This window comes from Pleurodeles waltl, chromosome 11 (assembly GCF_031143425.1).
Source record: "Pleurodeles waltl isolate 20211129_DDA chromosome 11, aPleWal1.hap1.20221129, whole genome shotgun sequence".
In the NCBI taxonomy this organism is placed as follows: Eukaryota; Metazoa; Chordata; class Amphibia; order Caudata; family Salamandridae; genus Pleurodeles; species Pleurodeles waltl.
Genome location: NC_090450.1, coordinates 912,026,795 through 912,054,064, shown reverse-complemented (window position 1 = coordinate 912,054,064; position 27,270 = coordinate 912,026,795). Strand labels below are relative to the sequence as shown.

The 27,270-nt window shown below is 40.8% G+C and overlaps 1 protein-coding gene across 3 annotated transcripts in view; it reads left to right on the top strand.

The window, feature by feature from the left end:
• ATP2A2 (ATPase sarcoplasmic/endoplasmic reticulum Ca2+ transporting 2) overlaps positions 1-27,270 on the top strand; it is a 263,413-nt gene that overhangs the window by 189,390 nt on the left and 46,753 nt on the right. The window contains exons 15-20 of one of the 3 annotated variants that reach the window (XR_011199488.1): positions 5,944-6,164; positions 7,110-7,312; positions 10,349-10,434; positions 10,776-10,909; positions 13,353-13,470; positions 13,605-15,114. Coding sequence is in view for 2 of the 3 variants with exons in the window: in XM_069214879.1 (XP_069070980.1) it covers positions 5,944-6,164; positions 7,110-7,312; positions 10,349-10,434; positions 10,776-10,909; positions 13,353-13,470; positions 13,605-13,874 (1,032 nt within the window). In the remaining variant the exon portion in view is untranslated. Of the gene's footprint in view, positions 1-5,943; positions 6,165-7,109; positions 7,313-10,348; positions 10,435-10,775; positions 10,910-13,352; positions 13,471-13,604; positions 15,217-27,270 lie in introns of those variants that run through there. The other 2 variants (XM_069214880.1, XM_069214879.1) reach the window with 2 other exon arrangements.

Here is a 27,270-nt window from a genome sequence, read left to right as displayed (position 1 = left end):
TGAGTGTGTGTACCTCATTTATTGTCTATGTGTATGTACAACAAATGCTTAACACTACTCCTTGGATAAGCCTACTGCTCGACCACACTACCACAAAATAGAGCATTAGTATTATCTCTTTTTGCCACTATCTTACCTCTAAGGGGAACCCTTGGACTCTGTGCATGCTATTCCTTACTTTGAAATAGCACATACAGAGCCAACTTCCTACAATCCCCCAATCAGATCTGACAGTATTGACAGATGTGTCACTCTTGGGATGAGGTGGCCACCTGGGGGAGGCGGAGATCAGATGCATCTGGTCTCCGGCATAGTCTGGACTCCACATCAACCTGTTGGAAGCTCCAGGCGATCAGACTAGCATTGAAAGATCAAGAATGGCTGGGCCCAAGTAATCCTTGTGGCTCCTAACTGGCCATGAGTCTGGTATCCTAATCTATTGAGCATGGTCATCAAACGCCGAATAGTCAGCCCCTTTGGGGGAGGATCTTCTGTTGCAGCAGCAGGGGAGGATTCTCCATCCAAACCTCTCCTTCTTGCATGGAGATTGAATGATGACAGTTGACAGCTTTTGACTTGCTACCTGAAGTCTAACTTTACCTTGGCAGCCAGGCATCCCCCCCCCCCCCCCCCCCCCCCCACTAAACCAGTATATACCTTTCGGAAGACATTTGTGGCATGGTGCACAGAAAAGTCTGAGCCCCTCTCTCTGAGGTTCTATTGGTTGTTCTTCTGCTTTGGGCATTCTCAAAGGTTGTATCTGTAATATCTGCTTTCTCATGGCTGCCTGATCAGTCTTTAATCCCCTATTGTAAATAGGTTCCTTAAAGTCCTTACACAGGTTTCCTCCATTGTCCATTCATTATGCCCAGTGGGGCTTGAATTTGTTTCTGACATTCCTGATGTGTGCGCCTTTCAAGCCTCTCCAGTTGTCGTCTGAGATTCTGCACTTGGAAAACAGCCTTCCTTGTGGCCATGACACCTGTCCATAGGGTAAGTGAGCTGCATGCATTGTCATCTAAGCCTCCCTACTTTTCCATCTATCTTGATAAAGTGGTGCTTCGCACACGAGTCTCCTTTCTTCGAAAGTGGTTACGCCTTTCCATGTAGGCCAATCCATGACTTTGCCTTTTTATGCACCCCCATATCCTTCTAAGGACGAGGAGAGACTACCACCTGGACCCAAAAAGAGCATTGACTTTCTACCTTGATCGTACCAAAGAGTTCTGGGTGGATGATAAACTCTTTGTTGGTTACGTGAGTGCGAAGAAAGGTTGGGTAGTGCAGAGGAGAGCCATTTCCAGATGGGGCCGACTCTGCATTAAAAATGTGCTGCACATTGGCAAAAAAGAAAAACCTGAGGGCTGGCGCGCACATTCTACCAGAGCTAAAGCTGCAACCATTGCGTTAGCACACGGAGTTCCAGTCTTGGACATCTGTCAGGTGCCAGCTCAGGCATCCCTGCACATGTTTAACAAACATTACTGCCTGGACAATTTGGTCCGTAGGGATGGGCATTTGCCCGTTCGATCCTGCAGTACTTTCTGGTGTGATCTTAGTTCACAGACCCACCTTCTGGATGGTATTGCTTGGGTATGTAATCTAAGGTAAGGTATCTGCAACTAAATGTCTGTCAGATGGACAATTTAGTTACCTTTGGTAACGCCTTATGTGGTAGAGACAATATCTAGTTGCAGATTCCTTACCAACCCCCTATTCTCCCAGTTCTGCAAACTGATTTCTAGGGGCACAGACTTTCCTTTACAGGGCCCTACTTTTGACATACTAGTGGTCACGCTTCTGGGGTGGAAAGTTGTGAAAAACTGATGACAGCGCACTGGGGTGGCGCCTTCTTTAGGACCCACGATGTCATATCCTGCACAGATGATGCTGACGACTGGCACGGAGCCACTCGACACCACCTAATGGCATGCAGGGGTACTTTCTAAAATTGGCATTTTCCTATTGACAATCTAAAAAACAACTTTACCAAAAGATTTTTTAATTGTGAGTTCAGCAACCCCAGACTCCATATCTCTGTGCTCCCAACGGGAAATTGCACTTAAGATATTCAAAGGCAAACCACGTGTTAACCTAATAAGAGGTAGGCCTTGCAATAGTGAAAAAACAAATTTAGCAGTATTTCGCTATCTGGCATGTTAAATACACCAGTACATGTCCGACCTTTTAAATACACTGCACCCTGCCCATGGGGCTCCATAGGGCCTACCTTAGGGGTGCCTTACATGTACTAAAAGTGAAGGTTTGGGCCTAGCAAGTGGGTGCACTTAAGAGGTCGACATGGCAGTTTAAAACTCCAGACACTGCAATGGCAGGTCTGAGACATGTTTACATGACTACTCATGTGGGTAGCGCAATCAATGCTGCAGGCCCACTAGTAGCATTTGATTTACAGGCTCTGGGCACCTTTGGTGCACTTTACTATGGACTTACTGGTAAATCAAATATGCCAATCATGGATAAACCTATCACCAATACAGTTTAAACAGAGCATATGGACCTTAGCTCTCGTTAGCAGTGGTGAAGTGCCCAGAGTCCTGAAGACAACAAACCGGTCAGAACAAAATAGGAGGAACGAGGCACAAAGTTTTGGGATGACCCTGCAAAAAAGTCTAGGTCTGACAATAGTGAACACAAAGCTACGATTGTAGATGTATGACTGTGTGCGCAAAAGCAGGTGGCACTGCTCATAATGCACAACTGCATTATAATGTAAAATTAGAGTAATCCTTCTGCCTACACTATAAACACAATCCAAAAGGACTTCAGCGTTCAAATATGAAGCGCTCCAGCACTGAAACGTGCTGTACTAATCCATGAAAATAAACAGCTGTGAATATAACAGAAAAATATTTCAGAAGTACCACAATGCCCAAACATAAAGCACTGAGGCCGTGAACCAGGCTCTGCAGTGACAAAAATGCTTTATTGCATAAAGGTTGATTTAGCTTTTCATTGGATAATTCCTGTGTCCATTTAAAAGTTCACCTGCACACAGTCCTTCATCACTATATTAATAAGTAAAAAAGTAAGAAAAATAAACCTACTTCTAACCCAAAAAAGATTTCTAAAGATTTTATATAAAAACCCCAGTACATTTAAAGTGAAAAGTGTTACAAACATTAGTTTATCATTTCCAAGCACTATAATGTTTTATTTAGCCTTTACACAACCTTTCTGCTTAACAGAATTGGGGAAAACTCACCTTTTCACTACATAAACCATACACCCAAATGGAAAACATAGAACATAGCAAAGTAGACTACTTGCCAGCTCAGTTATCACAGGGACTTGCTAGACTGCATCAGCGAATCCCTTCACATATGCAAAAATTCTTATCGGTGTTACAAGTTAACATTTTTGTTGGTTTCAAACTGAAAGCAATAAAGTACTGTAAACAGGATGTTAAAATAACCACCAAGCCTCATCCCTGCTCCCAGGAATCCAAGTCGATGGCAGTACCAATAAAGTTACATCTTTTATTTCTTCCATTGATTATCCATTTAAAGGAAAATGTACATTTATAAAAAGTACACATTAAGTTCTGGAGTGGAAAAAAACTCCGCTGGTTCTTTGCACAAACTTTTCAAGCAATAAAAAAAAACACATTTTTAATAAATAGAATATATACAATATAAAACAGTGAAACTAATTTATAGGGGAATTAGGCGGTGCCAATAAGCTGATCTGACAGGTCAGACTCAGCTAATTTTTTACCTTTTTGTGCGTGTTTTAGGGCCAATTTGAGCGCTTTTAATTTATGTTGTAAATCTAAATTCCACAAACATTGTAAAAACCAAACCCAGTGGCGTTCTGTCTCCTATACCTTTCAAACAACCCCAACAGCGTGTGGTTATAATTTCAATTGTGGACTAATTTTAAAATGTGACACTGTCTTAGGATATTTTAGATCCTCAATAATGGATTATTTAATTTTAATGCCCATGCTTGTTTTGTGTTGCAATGCGCCCCGATGAGGGCTGTGTCTCTAAATGTATAGAAAATGCTAAAGTGTTATGAATCATATCGCAGCACAAACTAAATAATTCCAAATGCAAGTCACTGAGACAAGTGCCTCCTCTGTGTCTTTACTGCGCAAAGCATCAATCAACTATCAACATACAAAATTCATTGAAAAATTACAGACAGGATAGCATCGCAGAGTTGGCATATGTCAGAACTGTATCAGGAGAAAGGATGTTGCGTAGAAAGGCATCTTTGCATTTGTGTTTTAAAAAAATAAAATCAACTAGTACCTTCCAAGCAAAAATGTTGCAATTCATTACGTTTCCTTTAAAAAAATAAAATAAAAAAAAAAGTTAGTTATAAAAGAGGCTTTCAAATTTCAATACCAGACTAAACCCCGGACGCACTCCGTATCGGACATAAAGAAACCCTTTCAAACCCAAATCTACAATTAAAATAAAAAGACACGCTACCTTACCAACAACAAAAGAACCACAATAAAAAGGTTACTCCCTCAAATTTATAAAACACAAACAGCTCAAGAATTTTTATGCCCGGCAAGGAACAGATGCAAACAAGTCTTGGATGCGAGAAAGAAAAAACAAGGCGATTAACATGGACCATATTCCAGGAAGACTTAAAACAAAGCACACACCATTAGAAGCTGTTTGCTTTAAGACATGCCAAACTCACATATGCTTAAGCACAGTTGGTTCACATCTTTCCAAATTTCCGTAGCAAGCCAAAATAAGATGCAAGAGGGTCCCATTTACTTTACTGTGATCATATAACCCATATATTTACATAGAATACATCAATAGCCTCAAGCACGTGAACTGAGTTAGTCGGGGGGGGGGGAGGGGGGGACAATTGGTACAGTGTCACAAGCCAAAAGCTACAGAGTTTAAGACACAAAGAAAATAGTATACATTTAATCGATTACAATAAGTCTTACATGCACATAGTGCATGTAGTGGTGGAGAGGAGGAGTGTCAGTTGAAACCTGCAGGAAGACAGAAACGGCTCCACTGGAATCTAAATAGAGAGAAAGAACAAAGACCTAAAAAGTAGACACAAAATACCCTAATATGTAGCTTTTTTGGTAGATAAGATAAATAATTTCTTCCATTTAAGGTGCTTTAAGGAATTTAAATGTGCCGGTTAAACATTTGGAAGCATCATCTACTTTGATATAATGGAATTAAGAAACAGGGGCCAACTTCACAATTAAGTCTTTTCTCGAACTATACTATTATTATTTTTTTTGTGTAACACCTAGTGCAGCAATCGCATCTCCTTCCCAAAGTCGAATCCCTATCTCCTTTTTTAAATTTCAACAAGTAACCTCCGATTCTTTCAGTTAAGGTTGACCAATTCAGCAGCATGCTTCTGGCTGGTCCTGATTTTGATTTGACGCAGCCTGGGCTATCTCTTAGTTTCCCTAATAGGATATTCCCAAGTCGGACTCTGGTGGAAAAAAGCCCTTCTAATGTTTTTTATTCAGTTATTTAAAAAGTGGCTTGCTTATGCCAGCCCTAAGCTTGACTGTCATTTGTAAAGTGATAGGTTTTTTTGCTGTTTCAGATAATCTATTATATTAAAGGATTGTTTTATTTTCTAAATAGCTTTTTGTTTACCTTTTGATATCCTATTACTTCACTCAGACCAATAGCACACTTCGTTGCTCCAGAATTGGAGTTGCATTCTGAACGTAATCAGTGATCACACTTGGCAAGTAGACTTGTATTTAAGTGCAGCTTGGTGGGCTTGCTGCAGGTAACCAAAACATTTGACATTTTTTGGGGTTTTGGGTCTCTGTCTCTAGATAGAAGTTGAACACACTGAAATGTTTGGCTACATTAAGAAGCAAAATCCACTTCTCAGCTATATTTTATACAAGCTGAAATTGTTTGTGTCCGTTAGTGTGTTTACTTATGTAATTGTTCTACACTTTAGACTGGTGATGGTGTAAATGATGCCCCTGCGCTGAAGAAAGCAGAGATTGGCATTGCCATGGGATCTGGTACAGCTGTTGCAAAAACAGCTTCTGAAATGGTGCTGGCTGATGACAACTTCTCTACCATTGTAGCTGCTGTAGAAGAGGGCCGTGCAATCTACAATAACATGAAGCAGTTTATTCGTTACCTCATTTCTTCTAATATTGGAGAAGTAGTATGGTATGTAAAGTGTTTTTATTCATTCTTAGCTAGAAAGATTTACATTTATCTAATATATTGACCTCATTAGGCTGTGGTGATCCCCCAATGGATGTTTTTCATAAGGACCTAGTGGCAGCTCCTATGTGCTTCCTCAAACTACTCTTCTAATCTATTCATGTAGTGTCCAGAATCTATTTACTTTTTCCTGAAAGCCCTCGAGATGCAGATAGCAGAGCAGTGCCAGTGAGTAATCGGTGGCTGAGGAGCTCACAGTTCGAACAAGAGAGTGGAATTAGCTGTGGCTTCCAAGTGATACAAGCCTTGCTATCCACCTCCCAGCAGTTTGTTCCCAAAGTCTGGCTTCATTTTTATTTATATTTTTGAATATGGAAGTAGTTCTACTTCTATTTTGTGATGTAAAAGTCGTGCCAGAGTTTGATGTTGATATGCTTCTCATACAACTGGTCCAGAAAATATTTTTTTGTAGCTGGTGATACCGTACCCAATCCCCCAAATAAGTAGAAAGATTAGTACCTTTTGTTTCGGTACTCCTTTCTGCATTCTGAGGTATCCATTACCAGTTCCTGTTTTTTACTCGGCCCTCTGGCAGATCAGACAAATCACTTGTGGCACTCCTCTCCCAAATTGTGGTCGTTTTCCTTCTCACGTAGTAATGTTACAGTATTATAGTGCAAAACTGACTATAAAGGCTTGGTAATGTGCTTATTTTTGGTGTTTGGTCCACATCTGTTTCTATGTTTACAATATCTGGAAATTGAAGCGAATGTTCACTGATTGTGGCATAGCGTGACTTTCAAAGTAGCACCAGAGCATTGGACATCGAAGACAAGGAAGTGGCCCGGCAGTAATGCAAGATTTTTGAAGCAAGAAACCTGAAATGAGGTAACACTGATACATTCAGTGATTGTTAAATGATCTTCTCACTTCTGTCTGTTCCTGCAGTATCTTCTTGACAGCTGCACTTGGATTTCCTGAAGCTCTAATTCCTGTTCAACTGCTTTGGGTAAATCTTGTGACTGATGGTCTTCCAGCCACTGCTCTTGGATTCAACCCTCCAGACTTGGACATCATGAACAAACCACCACGCAATCCGAAAGAACCACTAATTAGTGGATGGCTTTTTTTTCGGTATCTGGCTATTGGATGTGAGTGAAAGTCATACTATCTTTTCTCCGATTATGTAAATGAAAATGGTTAATTATTGAGCTAAATTGGTACTTTTCAATCCAGTTCCATTTATAATGGGTAATCTGTGTCATTGACGTTTGCTAACTGTTAGACAGGGTTCTAAACGAATTCCTGATTTTGTATTTGAACATGAGCAACTGAAATGTGTAGTATAGTATGAACTAATGAGCCAAAGAGAAACATTTTGTGAAACTGCCCACAATCAAGACAGCTTTAGGTTATAGGTTTGTTCTGCAATGGAAATATTTGAAAAGTCGTACCACATAGCACTTATTTACTAATGACATTTTGTTATACAAATGATACTCGAATATTAAAACAAATTTACTATAGAAAAATAGCAGCCGTGCAGATTTGAAGCACACGCTTTATTTAACAAGCGTTAGTAAAGCCAATAGTTCACCCCTTTTATTTTTGCCAGTGCCTTTTTCCAACGCTGAATAGCATCTGGAGAAGAAAAGCCCCTGTGCAATGGCATATACGTGTTCATACATTATCACACATACTTGTGTTTTGCAGTGCTGCGGCATCCATTTTTCTTTTTTAATTTACTATTTCAAGACAGCGGAAGCAACCTTGAAGTATTAACTTAAAGGAAATATAAAAAGTGCGCAGTTTAAAAAGAAGCACCCTGCTAGCGAATTGTAGATACTTTTTTTTTCATGTTTGGAAGAAATACTATTTAAAAAATTAGTTTTTGAGATGGGTAGCGGGTCATTATTTAATAAATGGTACAATTTTGTTTAATAGCATCTAGTGAGGAGTTTATTCACTCTGAGATAGACCTGCACAACAAGCAACTTCTTTGAGGAGCGTTGCCTGCAGTCGTTCATCAGGCATGACTGCGCTTACTTATACGATTTGTAAGGTGCAAGCAAATCCTTCAATTGTAGTGGCATTTGGTGAAGCCATACTTATATCAAGCGATGAGGACTCGTGCCACAAGCCCCACGGACATGAAGCCTGAGATTACTTTTTATTGACTCCATCTTTTCCCAAAAATATTTTCAATTGGAGAAGTCTAAAGGGCAGCCATTATTTATTCAGTCGCAGAAAAAGGGAGCATTAGTTAGGATGCATCAGAACGTAATTTGAGCTGATAGATGCAGGTGGCCCCACCTGCAGTTATTTATCTCAACAAACTTTGATCCTGAGCAAGAAAGAACACAGAAGGGTGGCGGGGAGTGATGAGTCTGAAAAATAACCAGAAAGGTAGAAAGCGGAGATGAAAGAATGAGATGAAAGCAGGGAGTGGCCTGGCTGTGGATTAAAGAGGCATGAAGTGGAATTGAGGCGAAGCTTGACAACACCAGCTGTAGGCTTCTAGATACAGTTTTGGGCCCAATTGCTCATTCTTTTGAATATTATGTTTTGGGATGTCCTGAGCTCTTAGTGGATTCAAATGAGATTTCCCAATTTTTTAACTGTTCATATTCCAGCTGTGTCATTGTTTTATGCGGTGAAAGGAAGCAGCCTTAAAGTTTCTCCAGTGTAGGTAAGCATAATGGCCCGTGTCAGGAGTTATTACACGGGCAGTTTAGAAATATCATTGTAAAAATAGATTTACTGAATTTCGTTGCTAATCCCTGCACTGTCTTCATGCACTGCAAAGGGTTGTTTCCACTCACTACTCGCAAACGTCTTGCTCTTTGCAAGGGACATCACCAGTAGTAATTTCACTCCATAATACCTATTGAAAATACCTGCACCTTGCTTTTTTTTTCTTCTTTTGGCAGATCGTTCCCTGTATTGACTCCGAAAAGGAACAAGTCTCATACTCCCTGTCTAAGGACCAAATTAGTCTGAGCTGTTTTTTGATACTAGGCAATAACTAAACTAACATGATTTTCCTGCTCCCCCTTTTATGCTTAGTGACCTGCAAAGTGAATAATACTCTTGCATAAAACTCTTTAGCCATGTTCATTAACTTTCAAGGAAAAGCGTCTCCATCCCCTTGTCCTGACCAGAGTGCAAAGAAGGGTCAGATCCTGGGTGATGGTACAGTTCCAGTCCACTGTTCCTATCAGCATTGCACCCTTGCACATCATTGTTCTCAACACTCAGTCTAATCCACAGCTCAAAAAATACGTATTTATTTGCTAGCAAGTCATTTTGTCTTGGCAGTATTTCCTTGTTTAAATATTTGTAATATACATTGAATCAACAGTTAACTTGATAAATATTAGGTATGCGGAAACATATAAACATGATTGCTCTGGTCTAGTTGGGATCAGTGCAGATGTATGAAAACTCCTTGTAGAGATGTACCGTTTAACAGTTTACTGCTTGGTATAGCTTTGCCTGTGCATCCTGGTCTTATTCAACGAGTTCCAGACCCGTGAACCTGTGAGGTATGGCCTCCATAGACAGCCACTGCTACTAACAATGCAAAGTGGACAGTTCGGCTCTGCATGCATTTAAAGTCCGCTAGTGGAGACTCCAAAGACACATGTGTTACTGGTTTTGATAAATCACACATACCCATACATTCGGAATATCCTTTTTAGAGTCCATAATGCACATATGTCCTCAAGAAGCCCTTTGTGCCATTGAACATTTGGGTTGTGACTGGTTGAAACTCTGGTAGAACTGCTCATTTTTCTTGTAATAGAACTGTTTCCATTTAGAATCTGTTTAGTGTTTTGTTCACGTGAGACCATATTATCCAAGCTTTGTCATATTTCTGATTGAACGATCTTGAAATGTTTTGTGTATGTGCAGTTTTCCATTTTGCATGGCTGTATTTGTCTTAACGAACTAAACTGAAGCTTATCGCAGAATAAATGTTGCGAAAGAAGAGGCTTTTTTAAATTAGGGGTAGGCAAAATTCACGTAATTTGCTTTTGCATAATTACACGATTTCAGGAAATACATGTAATTATGCAAAATAAAAAGCCTGTCATTAAACTTCGTCCAGGCCGATTTGTTTTTAAAACTGCCTCACTGTCACTTGGTGCTTAATTTCTTAATGGTGTTATGTATCGCCTTTTCAGGTTATGTTGGAGCTGCCACGGTGGGTGCTGCTGCCTGGTGGTTTATTGCTGCTGAAGATGGCCCAAGGGTTACTTTTTACCAATTGGTAATGATCACTCCCATTTATTTTACATCAAAATGTAACTTCAGAGTAATGCCCAAGAGTGATGCACATCCTTTTTAAACACTTTGGAGGCGGATTCGGTTAATTGTTGCTAAAAGTAGTTGTGCATTTCTAGAAAACAGCTATAAATAGCAGATCGACTGAACACCCTGGCGATTTAAACTGTTAAAATGTGTCGGAGATTGGTCCAAACCAGCAGCCTGGATTGTATTTTAAGCCTAGCGATTGGTAAAAGTTATGCTATACAAAAAGAATGTGATGTGGTATTTAAGGTACGTTTTGTTTGCTTGATACGAATTTAATATTACCATTTTGTTTTGTAGAATCATTTTCTGCAGTGCAAAGAAGACAATCCTGACTTTTTAGGGGTGGAGTGTCACGTCTTTGAGTCTCCATACCCAATGACCATGGCACTATCAGTCCTTGTTACCATTGAGATGTGTAATGCTCTTAACAGGTTAGCTTTTGTCTATTCTTCATATGTTTTTATTTCATGGTAATTTAGCACTTTGGAAGCTTTCGGTGGTGCTTGAAATGGGGAGTTCTTTCTCGCACCAGTCATGCTGGAGGAGTGCTAATGTCCTATTGAGCTTTGTTCAGATTGTTTTTGTAGGCTTTTCTCGTCAGTAAATGTGCTAAAGAGGATGTGAACTTCCACATTTTATGGAGTGCTTTTGACCATTTTATTAATTACTTTGCTACAGAACAACCTTTGCAGCTATTACATGTCAAAATTGTCAGAGCATGCTTCACATCGATAAGAAATTGTGTTTTGTAGCCTTTTCCATGATACGTTCTGCGAAATCCCAAAACACTTTAGATTTATTTTATTTTTTTATTCCAAACTACATGCAAATTCTTATTTGATCAAAGCTGTTTGTTTTAACACCCAAATGTCAAAGTTTTACCCTCCTGTTGAACAGCCTATTTGAGACATTTGTCCACTGTCATTCTACAGGTAAAATACACTATCTAGTAATGAGGGCCTATCTGGTCATCAAAGCCTTGTAGGCCATAGGCGACCATAAACTCATAAGGGTAAAAAGGCCCTTAGGGTCAGGTCAGTCCACATACAGAGAGGCCATGGTGTCTAGGAAGTGACCAAGGTGAATTGATAATATGTGAAACTATGGAGCCGAGGCACTATTTTGTCAGAATATATTTTTCACACAGCTCTTGACATTGAACAGGACTGGACGTAAATTTGGGCAAGAACCACTAAATAAAGTTGGTGAAATACATCTCCCTAAACTGTCCCATTCAAACTGCTATGTATACAGTGTTGTGGGTATCATATTGTAACCAAACATTATACCTGAGCATCACTTAACAGGGTAATTTCAGATCCACAAATGTATAGCTCTCCCTAGGCATCCTCTCAGATTTTTAACAGGGCAATCTGGTCTCTAGGCATCTCAAACCCTATTTAACTTGTCATTTGAAGGCGATATCTTAAAATACTGTAGTCTAGGATTACATAATTTCCTGGATATTGGCCCCTCCAACTCAGACCCTGTCTCAGAAGATAATTTTCCATATTGGACACGTTGTCTTACAAGTTATTGATTGTATCATCCTTTTTAAGTATTTCCTTTAAAGGTTAAGCCACGCGAAGGCTCCTGCCTTTTTGGAGCCCAGTCTAGGGGCGCACAATCCCAATTTCGTCTCTGTTCTTACTTGCTTTTGACAAGTCATGGCTAGGCTCATTTTACTATACAGGCCATTGGAGCTTGCTGGTGGTTTTTCTTCAGCATTCTTATCGGCATACGGGCAAACGCAGTTGATTAAACAGCTCTCATGTTTATTGGTTGCACTTGTCATACTGTACTTACATTGTTCGTACTGTGTTCCCCCTTAGATTAAAAAAAAAAATCTTTTTAAATGGCACATTTGAACGGGCTTGGTGTGCTAATTTGTTGTCCTTGTAATTTCAACATAGCCTAGGGGTGCAAAAATCGGGCACATTGGTTACCGCTTCCGTCATATAGCTCATGCTAAATATACTACAGTAATATTTATTTTCTCAGGTATGGATATTCCAAACTGTGCACAGTACTTTCCTATGTTAGGCAACAATTTCTTTTTATGGCAAAATGATGTTACTTTTGTCTTGCCCCACACACTACTGCAAAGGTGCTAGTCTTTGCACCTGCTGAACACTGCAGTGTGGATGCATGTTACTGTTGCCTCCTTCCTTAATTTGCACAGGCAGCTAGTTGAGGCTCTTTAAATTATCGCATATATTAATTGCTGTGACCTACAGAGTCCAGCAAAAGGCAGATCAGTGATCATAAATGAGTGACTGTTATAAGCCTACGTGTTGTGCCTCCCAATGTCTTTTTACCCCAAATTGGGAGAGTAGCTCTTTGGTGTGCTGCACAGATTATGGAACCATCTTTTGCATGCCGTTTGTAGTATTTCAGTGGGCTATGCCAAGTTCGCCCCTCTCTAGCCCGTTTCTGTGCTGTCACGGTGTTGTTGTTTTAGACTTCATCTGTACTTTGCTCTGGTAGCTAATTGAACTAGTGCTTTAACTTCGAAATGAGCAGTGAATCCGATAAATGCTGTTGGATTGACAGTACCCGTGCTATAATTCAGTCTCTCGTTCAGTAGTAGATTGATCGTCTGCATTCAATGGAATTGTACCTTTTTGTTAACTTTTATAGGCTCTTAGTGTTCATTGTAAAAGAAAATAGCTTGTCAGTTGCACGTGTTATTGTAACTAAGACATGTCCTTCCCTGCTTCAGTTAACAAATACCAGGCAGATGTCCGCATTGTTTTTGGAACCAGTGAATCTTCATTTAGATTTAATTGTGTTGTCTGTGCTGCTAGAAAACCTCAGCAGTTGGCCTGGGTCCTTTTAAAATCTTTTTTTTTTTTTTTTTTCTTCCTTTTGCAGTTTGTCAGAAAACCAGTCATTGATTCGGATGCCTCCATGGGAGAACATCTGGCTTCTTGGCTCAATTTGCTTATCAATGTCACTCCATTTTCTCATCCTTTATGTAGAACCACTGCCAGTAAGTTAATACCCTTTTGTTACCTTTTGAATGTGTATCTAAAGCTCTTTTGAGTTTTTGCAATAATTCGTTCAAAAAATAAAATTGTGTGCTTTCTTTTTTTTCTTTTTTTTTTTTTTTTTTTTTTAATAAAGCTCATCTTCCAGATCACTCCCTTGAACTTAATACAGTGGTTGATGGTGCTGAAAATTTCGTTGCCGGTTATTCTGCTGGATGAGACTCTTAAATTCATTGCCCGTAACTACCTGGAACCTGGTAAAGAGTGTGAAAAGCCTGCCACCAAACCGTGTTCTTTTGCCGCATGCACCGAAGGGATTTCCTGGCCGTTTGTGTTCATCACATTGCCATTGGTTATCTGGCTTTACAGCACAGACACTAACCTTGCTGAGATGTTTTGGTCTTGACTGACAGTTTTACAAAAGGAAAATGTTTAACTTAACCAATTTTTTTTTATTGTTTAAAGCAACTGTCTATTTCTGCTGAGTTTTTCACATGAACATATTGCTGGTGAGGGAGGTTTGTAGATTTTCTTTTTTTTTTTTTTTTTTTTTTTTTTAATTTGTCTGATGCAAGAGGGAGGCAGCATTTTCCATTTTTTTTTTATACAAGTGTCCATTGAAATGTACAGAGAACTAACACTATTTTATGCAGATATTTTGTTTTGTAGATGAAAAAGCATGTACAGTGTTCTGTTTGTCTATTCATCCTTGTTAAAAAAAAAAACAAAAAAACAAAAAAAGTTGAGGCAATGGATATATAAACAAAAGGATTGGCAGAAGAGAGAATGATGTTTTTTTCTGAAACTAAAGCATGAACTGTTCTGCATGGTTATCTGATTGAAATTTGATTTCCTGTCATTATTATACGTCTGTTAACGGTTTAGTTTTTTTTTTTTTTTTTTAAATCTGTAAGCCAGTTTTTCTGCAGTCAGCAGAGTACTGCTACCTCAGTCAGTATTTTTGTTTCCCTACCCTCATTTCAAATGTTTGACTGTGCCGTTTACACCAGTCTGTAAGAGGTATGCCTATTCTTGCTTGTGCAGAAAAATCCCTGTTCGGCTACGTCCCTACCGCAATAGATTTTAAGGTTATTTATTTAAATGTCTAATGTATTTTATTGTGACGGACATTGTTTTGCCAGTGTTGCCCATTTCATGGGGTACTTCACAACCTAGTTTAAAAAATAATAAAACCTTTTAATGGACAGAGATAAATGTATGTCTTGTTTTAACTTTAGATTGCTTTATCACCCAAGTTCCTTATTTGTTTTTCAAGTCTCTTCTATAACAGGTCGTTTGGAGTGTGTGCTGAAAATCCTGCACTGCATCATTAATCTGCATTTTGTACACTTCAGGCACTAATAATAATCAGCCATACTTTTGTGTTACTTTGCTGGCCTGTTTTAACCAGATCTAGAGAAATAACCAACTTCTGTGTGTTTTTGTAAAAGCTGTAAATAGCACATGACCAAATGAACATATTGTATAGAACTATTTTTATTTTAATGCAACACTAACCACCATCTTTTGGTTGTGGTAACCGTTAGTGCATGTTTCAGGTCCAGTCCTGAACCAACAATGTTTAGTCATTAACAGTTCTAACTGTGGTGTTTTTCTTCAATGCCTTCCGACATTCAACAACTGAAGTGAGTATTGCTTGCATTTCAGACATTCCTTCAACCCAGTAATATTTTGATGTAAATTGACACTCTGTATACCGGTTCAAGAATAAATGTGTCCTTCACCCATTCTTTGTTTGTCTTACAGTGGTACATGCTAATTTTATATTAATTCCATTACCTATCAATATAACTGTGTTCAAAGGACCAGCTATGGTAAAGTCAAGCCCTGTATAGTCCAGAACTACTGCTATGTTAAAATAAGTGTAATAAATTATTGAAAATCAAAACATTCTCCTGCCATCTAGTAATGGGTCCGGAGTGTTAAAAGTTGTTGTTATTCGAAGGAGTTTGTTTTTTTTTTTTCTTCTTCTTCTTAAGTGACGGAATCGAGTGGTGACTCCTTTGTGGTGATACTGTGCATGGGCGTCTAATCCTTCGTTAGATTGTTTTCTCTCTGCCAATTGGGTTCGGACGTGTAGTTCTTCGCTCAGTCTTCGACTTGGTCTGGTCCGATACTTTTCTCTCTGTATTTCTATTTGACGGTATTTGTACATTTGATCAGGTTTTCTGACTCACATTGACAGTTCTGCCTTGTTGGTTCCAGTTTTTCAACCGTACGCCCTTGGGGTGGGGTCAGTCGTGCCATTAGGCCTCGATACTTTTGGCACTGAAACAAATGTAAGCGCGATGTAGCGGACACCATTTTGGTCCGACCATATGTGCCATTCGCAGTACCCTTACACTGATCATCATCAGCTGTGTAACTTGTGCCTCTCACCAGATCATCAAGAGGCTATCTGTGAGGAGTGTTGATAGTTCCGGTCCAAGAAGACTCTCCAAGGCAGACTAGCTCGTAGGCTAGAGATGCTGTGCCGATCTCCAGACTGCACCCCGGCTATTTTCAGGGAAGAACGTGCGCCGGAGGAGCCCCACCAACAGGAGGAAGTAGTCTCCATCCAAGATTCTGAATCAGACATTTAATCAGACTTCAAGAGCCAAGAACTGACTTCGGCACAAACCGTGAGTACGGTGGCTCCACCTATTACCACAAAAACTCAAAAAAGAGTCCATACCAAGGAAACCAGACCACCACTGCATTCAAGCCATGGTTGGTCTTGGAAAGAGATTTCAGATGCCCCGCCCATCAGCTCTGCACCAAAAGTCACTCATCAACTTTGATCCGACTTTCCACCACCGAGCACTCTGCACTGACTGCATCTGTGGAGCTTTTGGACTCAAGCCATGCCTTCGCCCATTTTAGAGAGAATGGATGCTAGACAGTGCAAACTATATATTCAAGAAGGGACAGAACGAATTACAGCTTCCCCTGCAGTTACTTTTAAAATGAAGCTAACCTTTTAGGAGGCATTGGAAACTTCAACACCTTAAAGGAAAAAAAAAAATCCCCAAGGAAAAGACTGTTTCCACAGACCACCTTGTTTATCCTCCTACTTCACCTCCAGCTTCTCCTCCTCCTCCTCCTCCTCATTCTCCCACTTCTCCAACTGAGGGAGACCACACTCCATAAGGTTCACCATTATTTGTTGAACACTATTTACAGGGCATACAACCAGATCTGGATTCCTGGGATTCTTATGACCCAGACCAGGTTATTAATACTGACCCAGATGTATCCCACTAGACGATCCCCTGCAGAAGATACTATGAGCTACCAACAGGTCATTGCTAGGCAGCTGCCTACCACAATGTACCTTTATATAAGGATCCTATTGAACGGATTTTCTTGTTTGACACACTTACCACCACACACAGGAACACCCACTATCCTCTGGTATGATGCGACATGCAGACAACATCGTCCAAGAGCCTGTCCATTCAAGAATAATAATGCCAAGGGTAGATAAAAAATAAATAAAAAAAACAAGCCAGCACCTTCGGACCCTTTATCAGATCGCAAGTGCCTCTAGACTCCATAGTGGCTACTACTGCCAAGAGAAGGGCTAATAGCCAGGCAACTGGAGAGACTCCTCCACCTGACAATGTGGCTGCGCAGGCCGCTATTAATTGGAGGATAGCCAATTCACAAGCCTTAATCGCTCAATATGATAGAGCCCACTAGGATGACATGGAGGATCTCCTCCAATATCTCCCAGAGGAGGATCGCAAATGTGGCCAACAAATTGTTTTTACAGGCAAACCATTGCCAACAACTCTTATTAGGTGTACACTGGATGCTACAGATTCAGCAAGAGGTATAAACACAAGTGTCCTAATTAGAAGACATGCATGCCTTAAGTGCTCTGGTTTTTAGCTAGAAGAACAAGCAGTTTTAAATATGCCCTTCAGTAAAGAACACCTCTTTAATCCACAAGTTGATTCCTCCTTGGAAAAAACTGAAAATGGACACTGACACTGCAAAGGCCATGGGGGCTCTTCAGTCCTAAGCACAGAGGGGAATTTTTTCGTCATCCACTCTATTGAGGGGCCTACAAACCGCCAACATCAACCCTCCACCTCTCAAAACAAACAAGCCTCAAGTTCTTACACCAGAGGTAATAATTTCAGAGGCAGGGCCAAAAACAACTCCTCTTGGAGCACATGTTCCACAAAAAAACACTGACATCAGCGTACCCAACCCCCATATAACGCCAGTTAGGGGGCGCCTTCAGGACTTCTCCACTTAATGGACGCATAACATCGGACCAATGGGTCCTTCATTATCCAACATTGTTATTGCATGAAGCTCACAACCACACCTCCCAACATCCCTCTCCGCGCACACAGGTTACTTCAAGAACCAACACCTCTCTCTTCAAAGACGTACAAGTTCTTCTTTCGAAAGGGCAGGGCTCAAAATCATGTTACTAGACCTGCAGGTCGAGTAACTTAAATAATTTACTCGACCCAACTGTAATGTACTTGACCTGTAAATGGGTCTCATTGTGTGATCTTATGCAAATAATTTACAGAGTTGCCTTTTTCTTAATTCTCACATATGATTGCACCTTCAAATATGTGAGCGCAGCATTACTGCAATACAATAAAACCTTTTGTTTGATTAAGTAGACTAAAGTGTGCTGCATGCATCACACAACTAGCCCACATACCCATAAGGTCTAGCCCACATAACCTAGAACTTTTTAGTTTGCTAACAACATTGCCATTAGGCTAGGAGTGTTTCTCAGTTTGTTTAGACACTCAATTTTAATAACTATATTACTAAATCATGATGTGGTAACGTATTGTCATCTACACACAGTAACATTCCAAGGAATGTCCACAAACCTCTCCACTAACTTGCGGCTTTACTGAAAAAACAATATAGTATATTAACAATCTGTGGAAATTGGGTTTCAGAAAACCTATATCCTTTGCACATCAACATGTAAAGTATCCTGATTTTTTTTTTTTTTCATCCTATTAAAATGTTTTCATCACACACATATATAAAAAAAAAAGGGGGCATTCAACTACTGAAATAGATTTGGAAATGTTTGCACAGTTGACTCAGTCATTTAGATGTGTGTTAGAATATAAATTAAAAGGATATAGGGTGCCAGATGTTTCCTAAGCAGCAGGTCAGAGTTCACCTTACAAACTCCTAGAACTCTGTGGTCAGAAGGAAAATTAATTGTAAGAAACTGACTTTTGACCTGTCTGTGAACACAGAGCAAATGTGACATAAGAACAAGGTTTAAAGGCATTTTCTTTGCCCCTCTACTTTTCAACTGAACAGAACACCTGTTAAGTGTCAACTCCCCAGAAGGGACTAGTAAATATTAAAGATAGCTCGACCTGATCAAATGACTCCCCAATGCGAGTGGTCAAGTGGATTTTTCGAGCCTTGAAGGGGCCAGTTCCATCCCAATAGAAAGGAACAGGAGTATACTCCCTATATTTCCTCATTTAAAAAAAGGACGGGTCACTCAGACCCATTTTAGCTCTTAGACCCATATATCAATACATTCTTTCAGAACACTTTCACATGGTCAATCTTCAGGATGTCATTCCACTCCTTCAACAGGGAGAATTTATGACCGCTTTAGACCTCCAAGATGCATATTTCCACGTTCCCATCCTTCTGACACAACGCAACTATTTAAGATTTGTGATTGCTGGCAAACATTATTAGTTCAAGGTTCTACCTTTTGGGGTCACAACTGCTCCCAGGCTATTCACCAAATGTCTAGCACTGGTTGCAGCACATCTCAGACGACAAAAGATTAATGTCTTTCCATATCTTGATGACTGGCTTATCAAAGCCAGCATACTGAATTGGTGCCAGTCCCACACACAAATTACAGTGAACCTTCTTAAGTTAGGGTTCACACTCAACTTTGTAAAATCTAATCTACAACCCCTTCAGATTCAGCCATATCTGGGGGATATTCTCAACACTCATTTGGGGTTAGCATACCCCAATGCAGCTCAGATACAAAATTTCCAGCTTCTGCTTCATCAGCTTCAACAGAATCACACTCCCTCAGTCAAAACTGTCATGGGTCTCTTAGGGATGATGGCATCTTGCATTGCCATCCGTACCTCATGCAAGACTCCACATGCATCAGCTACAGCAATGTCGGTCTTATCAGTGGTCTCACTTACAGGGTTGTCTTCAGGATCTAGTGTTGATTGACCACCAAACGTACCATTCTCTGCAATGGTGGAGCTCCATCAATCTCCTAAAAGGACGGCCTCTTCGAGACCCTGTGCCTCAACTCATTCTGACCACTGATGCATCCTTGACAGGTTGGGAAGCACATTTTCAAAACTTCACAGTGCAGGGACTTTGGGACTAAGCACATTGTTCCACGCACATCAATTATCTGGAGCTTCTAGCAGTATTTCTAGCCCTCAAAGCTTTTTTAGCTCGCCTCACACAAAGTTGTACTTGTCCAGACAGACAGTATGACAGCAATGTATTATATAAACGGGGGGGGGATTGGGGTTGGGGACTGTCTGGATACTATTGTTCAGTTATCATAACTGGCACAAACAATATTGAAATGGCCTCATCACCACCATATTCACCTACTGGCAGAATATCTTCCAGGAACGGACTATGACTTTGCAGACCTGCTCAGCAGGATGCATGAAATCCTGAAATAGCGTTTTCTGCTGTGGCAAAAATCTAAATGCACAAACTTCGCATCCAGGTGCCCTCACCTCTATGCAATGCTCTATGGATGAACTAGTCAGGGATATTTTCTTATGCTTTTCTACATCTCCCACTCATTCCATTTCTGGTTCGCAAGCTCAAACAGACATCACAAACTATGATACTAGTAGTGCCCACATGGGCACGTGAACCTTGGTTCGCAACACTGCTGGACCTTTCACAAGTTCCTCACGAGAAGCTCCCCAACTGGCTGGATCTTCCTCAACAGAGGACCATGGACAGATCAGGCATCCAGATCCCAAATTGCTCAACCTAACAATATAGCTCCTGAAGACATAGAATTTGGTTATCGCAATTTACCTCCTGAATGTATGGAACTTTTGAAGGAGGCATGCAGACCGACAACTGGAGCATGTATATATCAAATTGGAAGTGTTTTGTTTGCTACTGCCAGCCTAAACGCATTGGTCCAATCAAAGCATTTTTCCAAGAAAGTATTTGCTACTTGCAACAAGCTGATTGGCTTACACTTCAATCAAATTACACCTTGCAGCCGTAGCTGCATACTTACAAAATAGAGAATATATTTAATTGTTTAGAATCCCTGTTATTAAAGCTTTCATGGAAGGACTTAAAAAGGTAATGCCACCTAGACTTCCTCCGGTTCCAGCATGGAATCTTAACATTGTACTCACTAGGCTCATGGGTCCTCCAATTGAGCAACTCCAATCGTGTCCTATTGAGTTCCTCTCATGGAAGGTAGCTTTTCTGGTTGCAGTCACATCGCTTAGACGCGTCAATGAGCTCCAGGCATTAACTCTAAAAGAACCTTTCTTTCAAATACATAGAGATAAGGTAGTCCTTTGCACAAACCCAAAATTTCTACTAAAAGTGGTATCTCAATTTCATATCAAACCATTGAATTGCCTGTTTTTTTTCCCCCCTCCGCCAGATTCAATAGCTAAAAAAGCGCTCCACACTCTAGATGTTAAAAGAATACTCATGTACCACAGTGGCGGAACAAAAGAGCTTAGGAAACCCAAACAACTTTTTATAACTTTTGCCTTGCCATGCAAGGACAGTCCAGTTTAAAAAAAAAAAAAAAAAAAAAAAAAAAAAATAGCTAAATGGATTGTAAAATGCATACAAACATGTTATGTTAAAGCAAAAAGACAACAGCCACAAACACCTACAGCACACTGCACCAGGACAAAAGGTGCTAGTATGGCGTTTTTAGGAAACTTCTTTAAACTGATATCTGTAGAGCAGCTACTTGGTCTAGATCTCACACATTCACAAAATATTGTGTAGATCAGGAGTCTCCAGCCTTTCCTGTGACAAGAGCTACTTATATTTAATAAAAATTGGGTGGGGCAGGCAAGGGAACTTCAAAGAAAAAAAACTTGTAACACTGTGGACCCAACACTAGATGGCAGGAGTATGCAAAGCATGTGAATCTACAGCACTACATGCCACGAAGAGATGTTTACTGGGTAAGTAACATTTCCATTTTGTCCTTGAAAAATGAAGTCCAGCTCTCCCCATCTCACCCCTCTCGTGTGTGTGGGTCTGTTTCTGTGTGTGTATATATATTGTGTGTGTGTGTTCATTTATTCCCCTAAAAGGGGCATTATAGTTAGGCTTGGATTTTACACATACAGAACCATAGAAATTCACCTCTTAAAGTTGGAGCTATCTCGGGTAGCTAACTCGTGCCCTAAGGTAACTAACTCGCACCCTCGCCATGGACATTTATCTGATCAATAATTTTACAGCAGATGTTAGTAACATTATCAATGATGTTATCAAAGATGTCATGAGTGCTATAAATTGTGGGATAGTTAGCAGTTCATTGTGAGGGTGCGAGTTAGTAATCGAAAAAAACTCTTAACAGGTGAATTTCTATAGTTTTCCATGTTTAAAATGTGAGCCTAACTAAAATGTCCCTGTAACCTTTGTTTTTTACGTGAATTTCTATGTTTTAAAAAATATTTTAGAAATATAATGTGCGTAACCTTTGGATTTTTCAATGAATTTCTTTTTTTATTCTGTAAAGTAATTTTCATTACTAAACGTTAATCCAACCACCGCCATGCACAACCTTTGGCCATGCACAACCACCCAACCCTACGCAGAGCATAGCCTTTGGCTGTGCGCAGCGGGGGCTGACCGCAGGGTCTGCAGCCAAACCCTATAACCACCCACCCCTGCGCTGCGGCCCCCCTGCATAACCTATGACATTTGCCCCTGGGAGGTGGCAGTGATAGTGGTCGGAGATCCAAAACAGACCCCCCCTCATTTCATTTTAGCCCTGGGGAGGTGGCAGTCCCTGGGGCTGTAGGGGAAGGGAGGCCCTCCGCACAAAACTACATCTTTGTCCTGGGGAGGTGGTGGTCACCAGGGCTGTGGGGGGAGGGGGGAGGAATTGAAGATGGGAGGGGGGTGGAGGTGGGAGAAACTTGTTGAAGGTTTTGCAGCCAATCAGATACCAGCAGGGGGGACAGTTGGATCTGCATCCCTAGATTTCTATATTATTTTAACATTTAATTTCTCCTAAACTACAGAGCAGATTTACACCGAATTACAAAAGGCGCAATCAGCACAACATGAGCTAAATTCCTATGTAATTTGGTGTAATTCCGTTCAGCAGTTTGGGCTGTAGGTATGTCTAAAGACCCTATGGAAAAGTGAATGGGGAAAACACGTTTTCGGGCACTCCCTGTTTTCCTCGGGCCCCAACACTTGTCTGATCACCCTGAAACTTTGAGTACCGCAGCTGAACTTACTAAAGTATAAGTTTTGAAGATTTGTCATGCAGCGTCAAAGTTGTTTGCAAAACAAAAATGCTCTTCCTGTGGAAACTAGGCCCTAACTATATCTACTGGTGTCCACCACTAGGTAATATATATCCTTATCATGTTCTCTTTAAACCCATAACTGAGATAGCTCTAGTCACTGGCGGTGTCCCTAGAACAAACAGTACTACATTTCCAATCTTGAAAATGAATTTTGAAAAAGATGTTGAAGAGGCAACCTTTTTTTTTTTTTTTTCTTTCCTTTGTGTGAAAGATGCAACATATGGGTCCGATAAAATCTGACCAAGAACAAAACCATATAGAGCACCTCTTACAGTCACCCAACCTCTAATCCTCCATCACTCCCCCACTCCTATTTGTGGGGGGGTTGAAGGAGAGTCTGTTGGGGTTATGGAGTATGCAGAGGCTGGTCACCTCAACCATGGGGGTTGTTGTCGTTTACCACTGATGTTCCAGGGCCTGTCCCATCCTACTGTGATGCTGCAGACTGGGCCAAGTACAGCTCCTTCACCACTTGACTCAGTGGTGGCAATGCCAAGAAAGAAGTGCTTGAGCTCAGAGCTACACCATTGCACAGCAGTGCATTTAAAGTCCAGCCCTGTTTTTTCTCCCCCCACAAAGAAAAGAGCTTAAATGCACACTAGAAGAGAATACTACACATGAAAAATCACAGCACAATTTAGTGTGGGCAGTGTTGGGCAGGACTGTTCTCTATTCGCTGCTCCTATTTGTTCACCCTTCTGATGGCTAATAACCAATCCTGTGGCGGGGTGGGAGGGAGAAGGTTATTAGCCTGCTTATGGCTCATATGCAGGTCTCCTCGCTAACTTGTTTGTGCTCAATGTCACAGTTCAGTGTTTACACTTTCTTGCCACACGTGATAAATCAGTCCTTTGGTCTACTGCCCAGATTTCCTTCTCAGCATGCTCTCCCTTCTCCTAATCTTGGAAGGTGGCATGTGGCAGTAAGCTCCAGATGAGATCCCCTACACTGGTTTCCAGGTTGCCTGCTTGGCTGACTCTGATCTGGCAGTCCTGATTTAGCATGGTCCCTGGTGATCTGTGCAGTTTGGGGCAATGGTCCCAGGTGAAGTCTTGAGCTCTGTGCAGCTATGACCAGGCCACTTCTCTGAGCTTAGTGTGGCCACACACGGGTTGATCGTCTATTTGTGGCACAGCCATGCTCAGGCCACTTTTCTTTTGATGACGTGACCACACACAGGCTGCTCTTGGGGTGACGTGGCCACACACAGGCTGGATTTTTGACTCTGCAGCACAACCCCTAGTAGGCTTTGGTGGTGATTCTTTGTCTTGAGCAGTTCCTGACAGGAAGCATTAAGACAGTCTGAAGAACCACAGATAGCATGGTACGCAGATTGTTCTCCTCAGTCTTCTTCCCCTGGATGTCACTCGGACACCTGGGACTTGCCACACCTCACTCCTCCTGCAGGTTTGGCTGACTCCTTCCCTTTACTAGCAGGCAGGCTTCTAGATGCTGCAGGTCAGTTAAACAGCTCTTCCAGCAAGTGGTCAGATGTGAATGATGTACCCTCACCTCTGGGAAGCTGGCTGTTAGTTTGACACTAGCTCTGGCTGCACAGCAGTTTTCCAAGTAATTTGAAGAGCACTCCCTTCCTCGGCCCTAGAGAGGTACTTCTGTCTGCAACACGAAGTGGAGAAGCTCACTTTTATACATCAAAATCAGACTGGAGGCGTGTATACACTGCCTGCATCTTCAGAATTAGTTTGGGATGGTTCTCCTTCCAGGCGTTTTTTCTAGACTGCTCTCTATAATCAGCCTTTTTTTAACATGATACTGGCTTCAACATGGTAGTCTCCAGCCTGGAGCTCCAATAAGAGGCACACAGTGGTTTGAGGTTTTACCACTTGGTTGCCATCAGCCACACTGAGTATGATCAGGAAAGGACCAAAAGCTGGGACTTACCTAAAGAGCCCACCTCCAGCCTGAAGCTCCAATAAGAGGCACACAGTGGTGTGAGGTTTTACCACTTGGTTGCCATCAGCCACACTGAGTATGATCAGGAAAGGACTAAAAGCTGTGACTTACCTAAAGAGCCCACTTCACTTTGCACAACAGTCTGCAGTCCCACCCTACATCCCTGCCATCCTAAAATAAGTGTTCAAGAACACAATCCAGCAGCTCCTTACCATGCAAAAGGCTTGATTGATTGTTATGGAGCCCTTTCCCCAACCCCTCACTTGTGTTTAGGTCTCTCCCCTCCTACTTCAGGAATGCGAGCAATACCTTTCCATTGTCTGGGATAACAATGTCCCATCCATCTTGTGCAAAAGTCCAGCCCTTGAGTATCAAAAATCGATCCCAAAGGCCTTATTACTTTGACTCATCTACTGTACATGTTCCATGCAGCTTACTCCTATAACGAACTTAGGATATTAGCACTAGGAGTAAGGTGAGCAGATAGAAGTGCAACTTGGCCTCCACTCTAGTGACACTAATAAATAGGTGTGATCCCAGTTGTAGATTCACAAAACACAGTACTTTTCCACCTCCAGTCTGTGCTTAATCCATGATGGGGACAGTAGTCCACTGTCCACGAGGACCTACTTGGTGCTCCCCTCTAGGTCACAGGATTTGTCCAGGTCCTTCCTCCTGTCAAGCAACATTCTTAGGCCTCTACACACTTGCTATAGATTAGTATGACACCAGGGGGGAAAAAAAAGAAAAATACCAGATACTCAGTTGGACACTCTGTGCAAGGGAACACAGCAGTACACCATGCATATTTCAATTTAGCGAACAAGTTGATCAATAGAAATGCTGAATATTAATGCTTCTTCAAATGTTTCCTTATCTACCTTAGGGAAACTGGCTAAGCTCATTTTCACGTCCCTGTCTGCAAAAAAATAAAATAAAGTGGGCTACAAATGACGCCTACCCATAATCATTCTTTTGAGCCTCAAATATGCCCTTCTACTATTTTCTGAATGCATGTCAATTCTAGCTCCCTTAGTAATCACCAGTGGCTGAGATTAGTTCGAGCATTCCACCCATCACTTTTATGTGTATTTTTATTGTTTTCAGTCCAGGCATCTCCATAACTTGGTGATTGGTTGCTAGGGCATATTCATATTACAAAGTGTACAGAATCTGTAAGCTGTCCGCTTATGTCAGGACGTTGGCCTTGACCTGGACCATGTGATTCAGTACATGGGGCACTTCTAGACGCAAGGATCACCTGTTTTTTTCAGATCTTTGGAGGGCAGACCTATCTACCCCCGAGACAACACCCCAAACAACCTGATAAGTTCAAGTAAAATGTTATAAACCAACGTCAGTTTCAAGATCACTTCATATAATCATGTCAAAATAAAACACAAAGCATACTCCTGATTTTAGCGTATACATACACAAGACTATCCCAGCCTAATAATATTCAAGACAAAAACATTTACTTGAAATGTGAATGATTACATGGTCTCAAGACTCCGCTTTTCTCACAAATAGCCTAGTTAAAGTGACAGTGCAACACTATATGATACACAGAAGTACAATCCATAGCGAGACAACAGGGAGCATTTCAGCTGAGATTTATGAAACCGGTTGTCTTACATGCTTCGCTACAATGAACCGTAAACACTTCAAGCTCAAAATTAGCTAATGCTTTCCTCAGCCCACATTTTATTTATTTTTTATTTTAATTTCTGATTAAATACCCATTAACATAAAAAAGGCGGGACAACTCTTGACTTTGTGCTGACCTACTCAATTGTTTTAGACATTTCCTTAAAAATCAGCAAAATAAATGTAATCCACCTATAGGCCAGAGGAATTGAAGTGCCACTTAACCAACTAATAACAGCTTGCTCAAAATCCTAAAAGTATGTTCCAAGTACATTTTCCTTTGTACTTTCCTTAATAGCATAGTTTAAATAATGACCCCATGAGCCTGGTTGTTCCTCAATTTCCATCCAGCATAGTCCGACCTATCTAGGGGTTGTTATGATCATTACATTCTAATGCCAAACATTTATTTCTGATAAAGGTTTTTATTGTATTTATATGATAATTGTGTATGTATTCTTTCCTTACTACAATTAGGACCATGAGTCAGACTTAGCATCCTTATTACACTGACTGTTTAAACACTCTCTATATATGTTTGGGTGATCCTTCTAATTTCTCTACTTACTCCTGTGGCTGTCTTGTTTTGGGAATTGTTAGCCAACAACTCTGATGGTCGGGTGGTAAAAGTGGTATTCTATTGGCATTAGCATGACAGATTTAAATAAGGATGCTAAATGG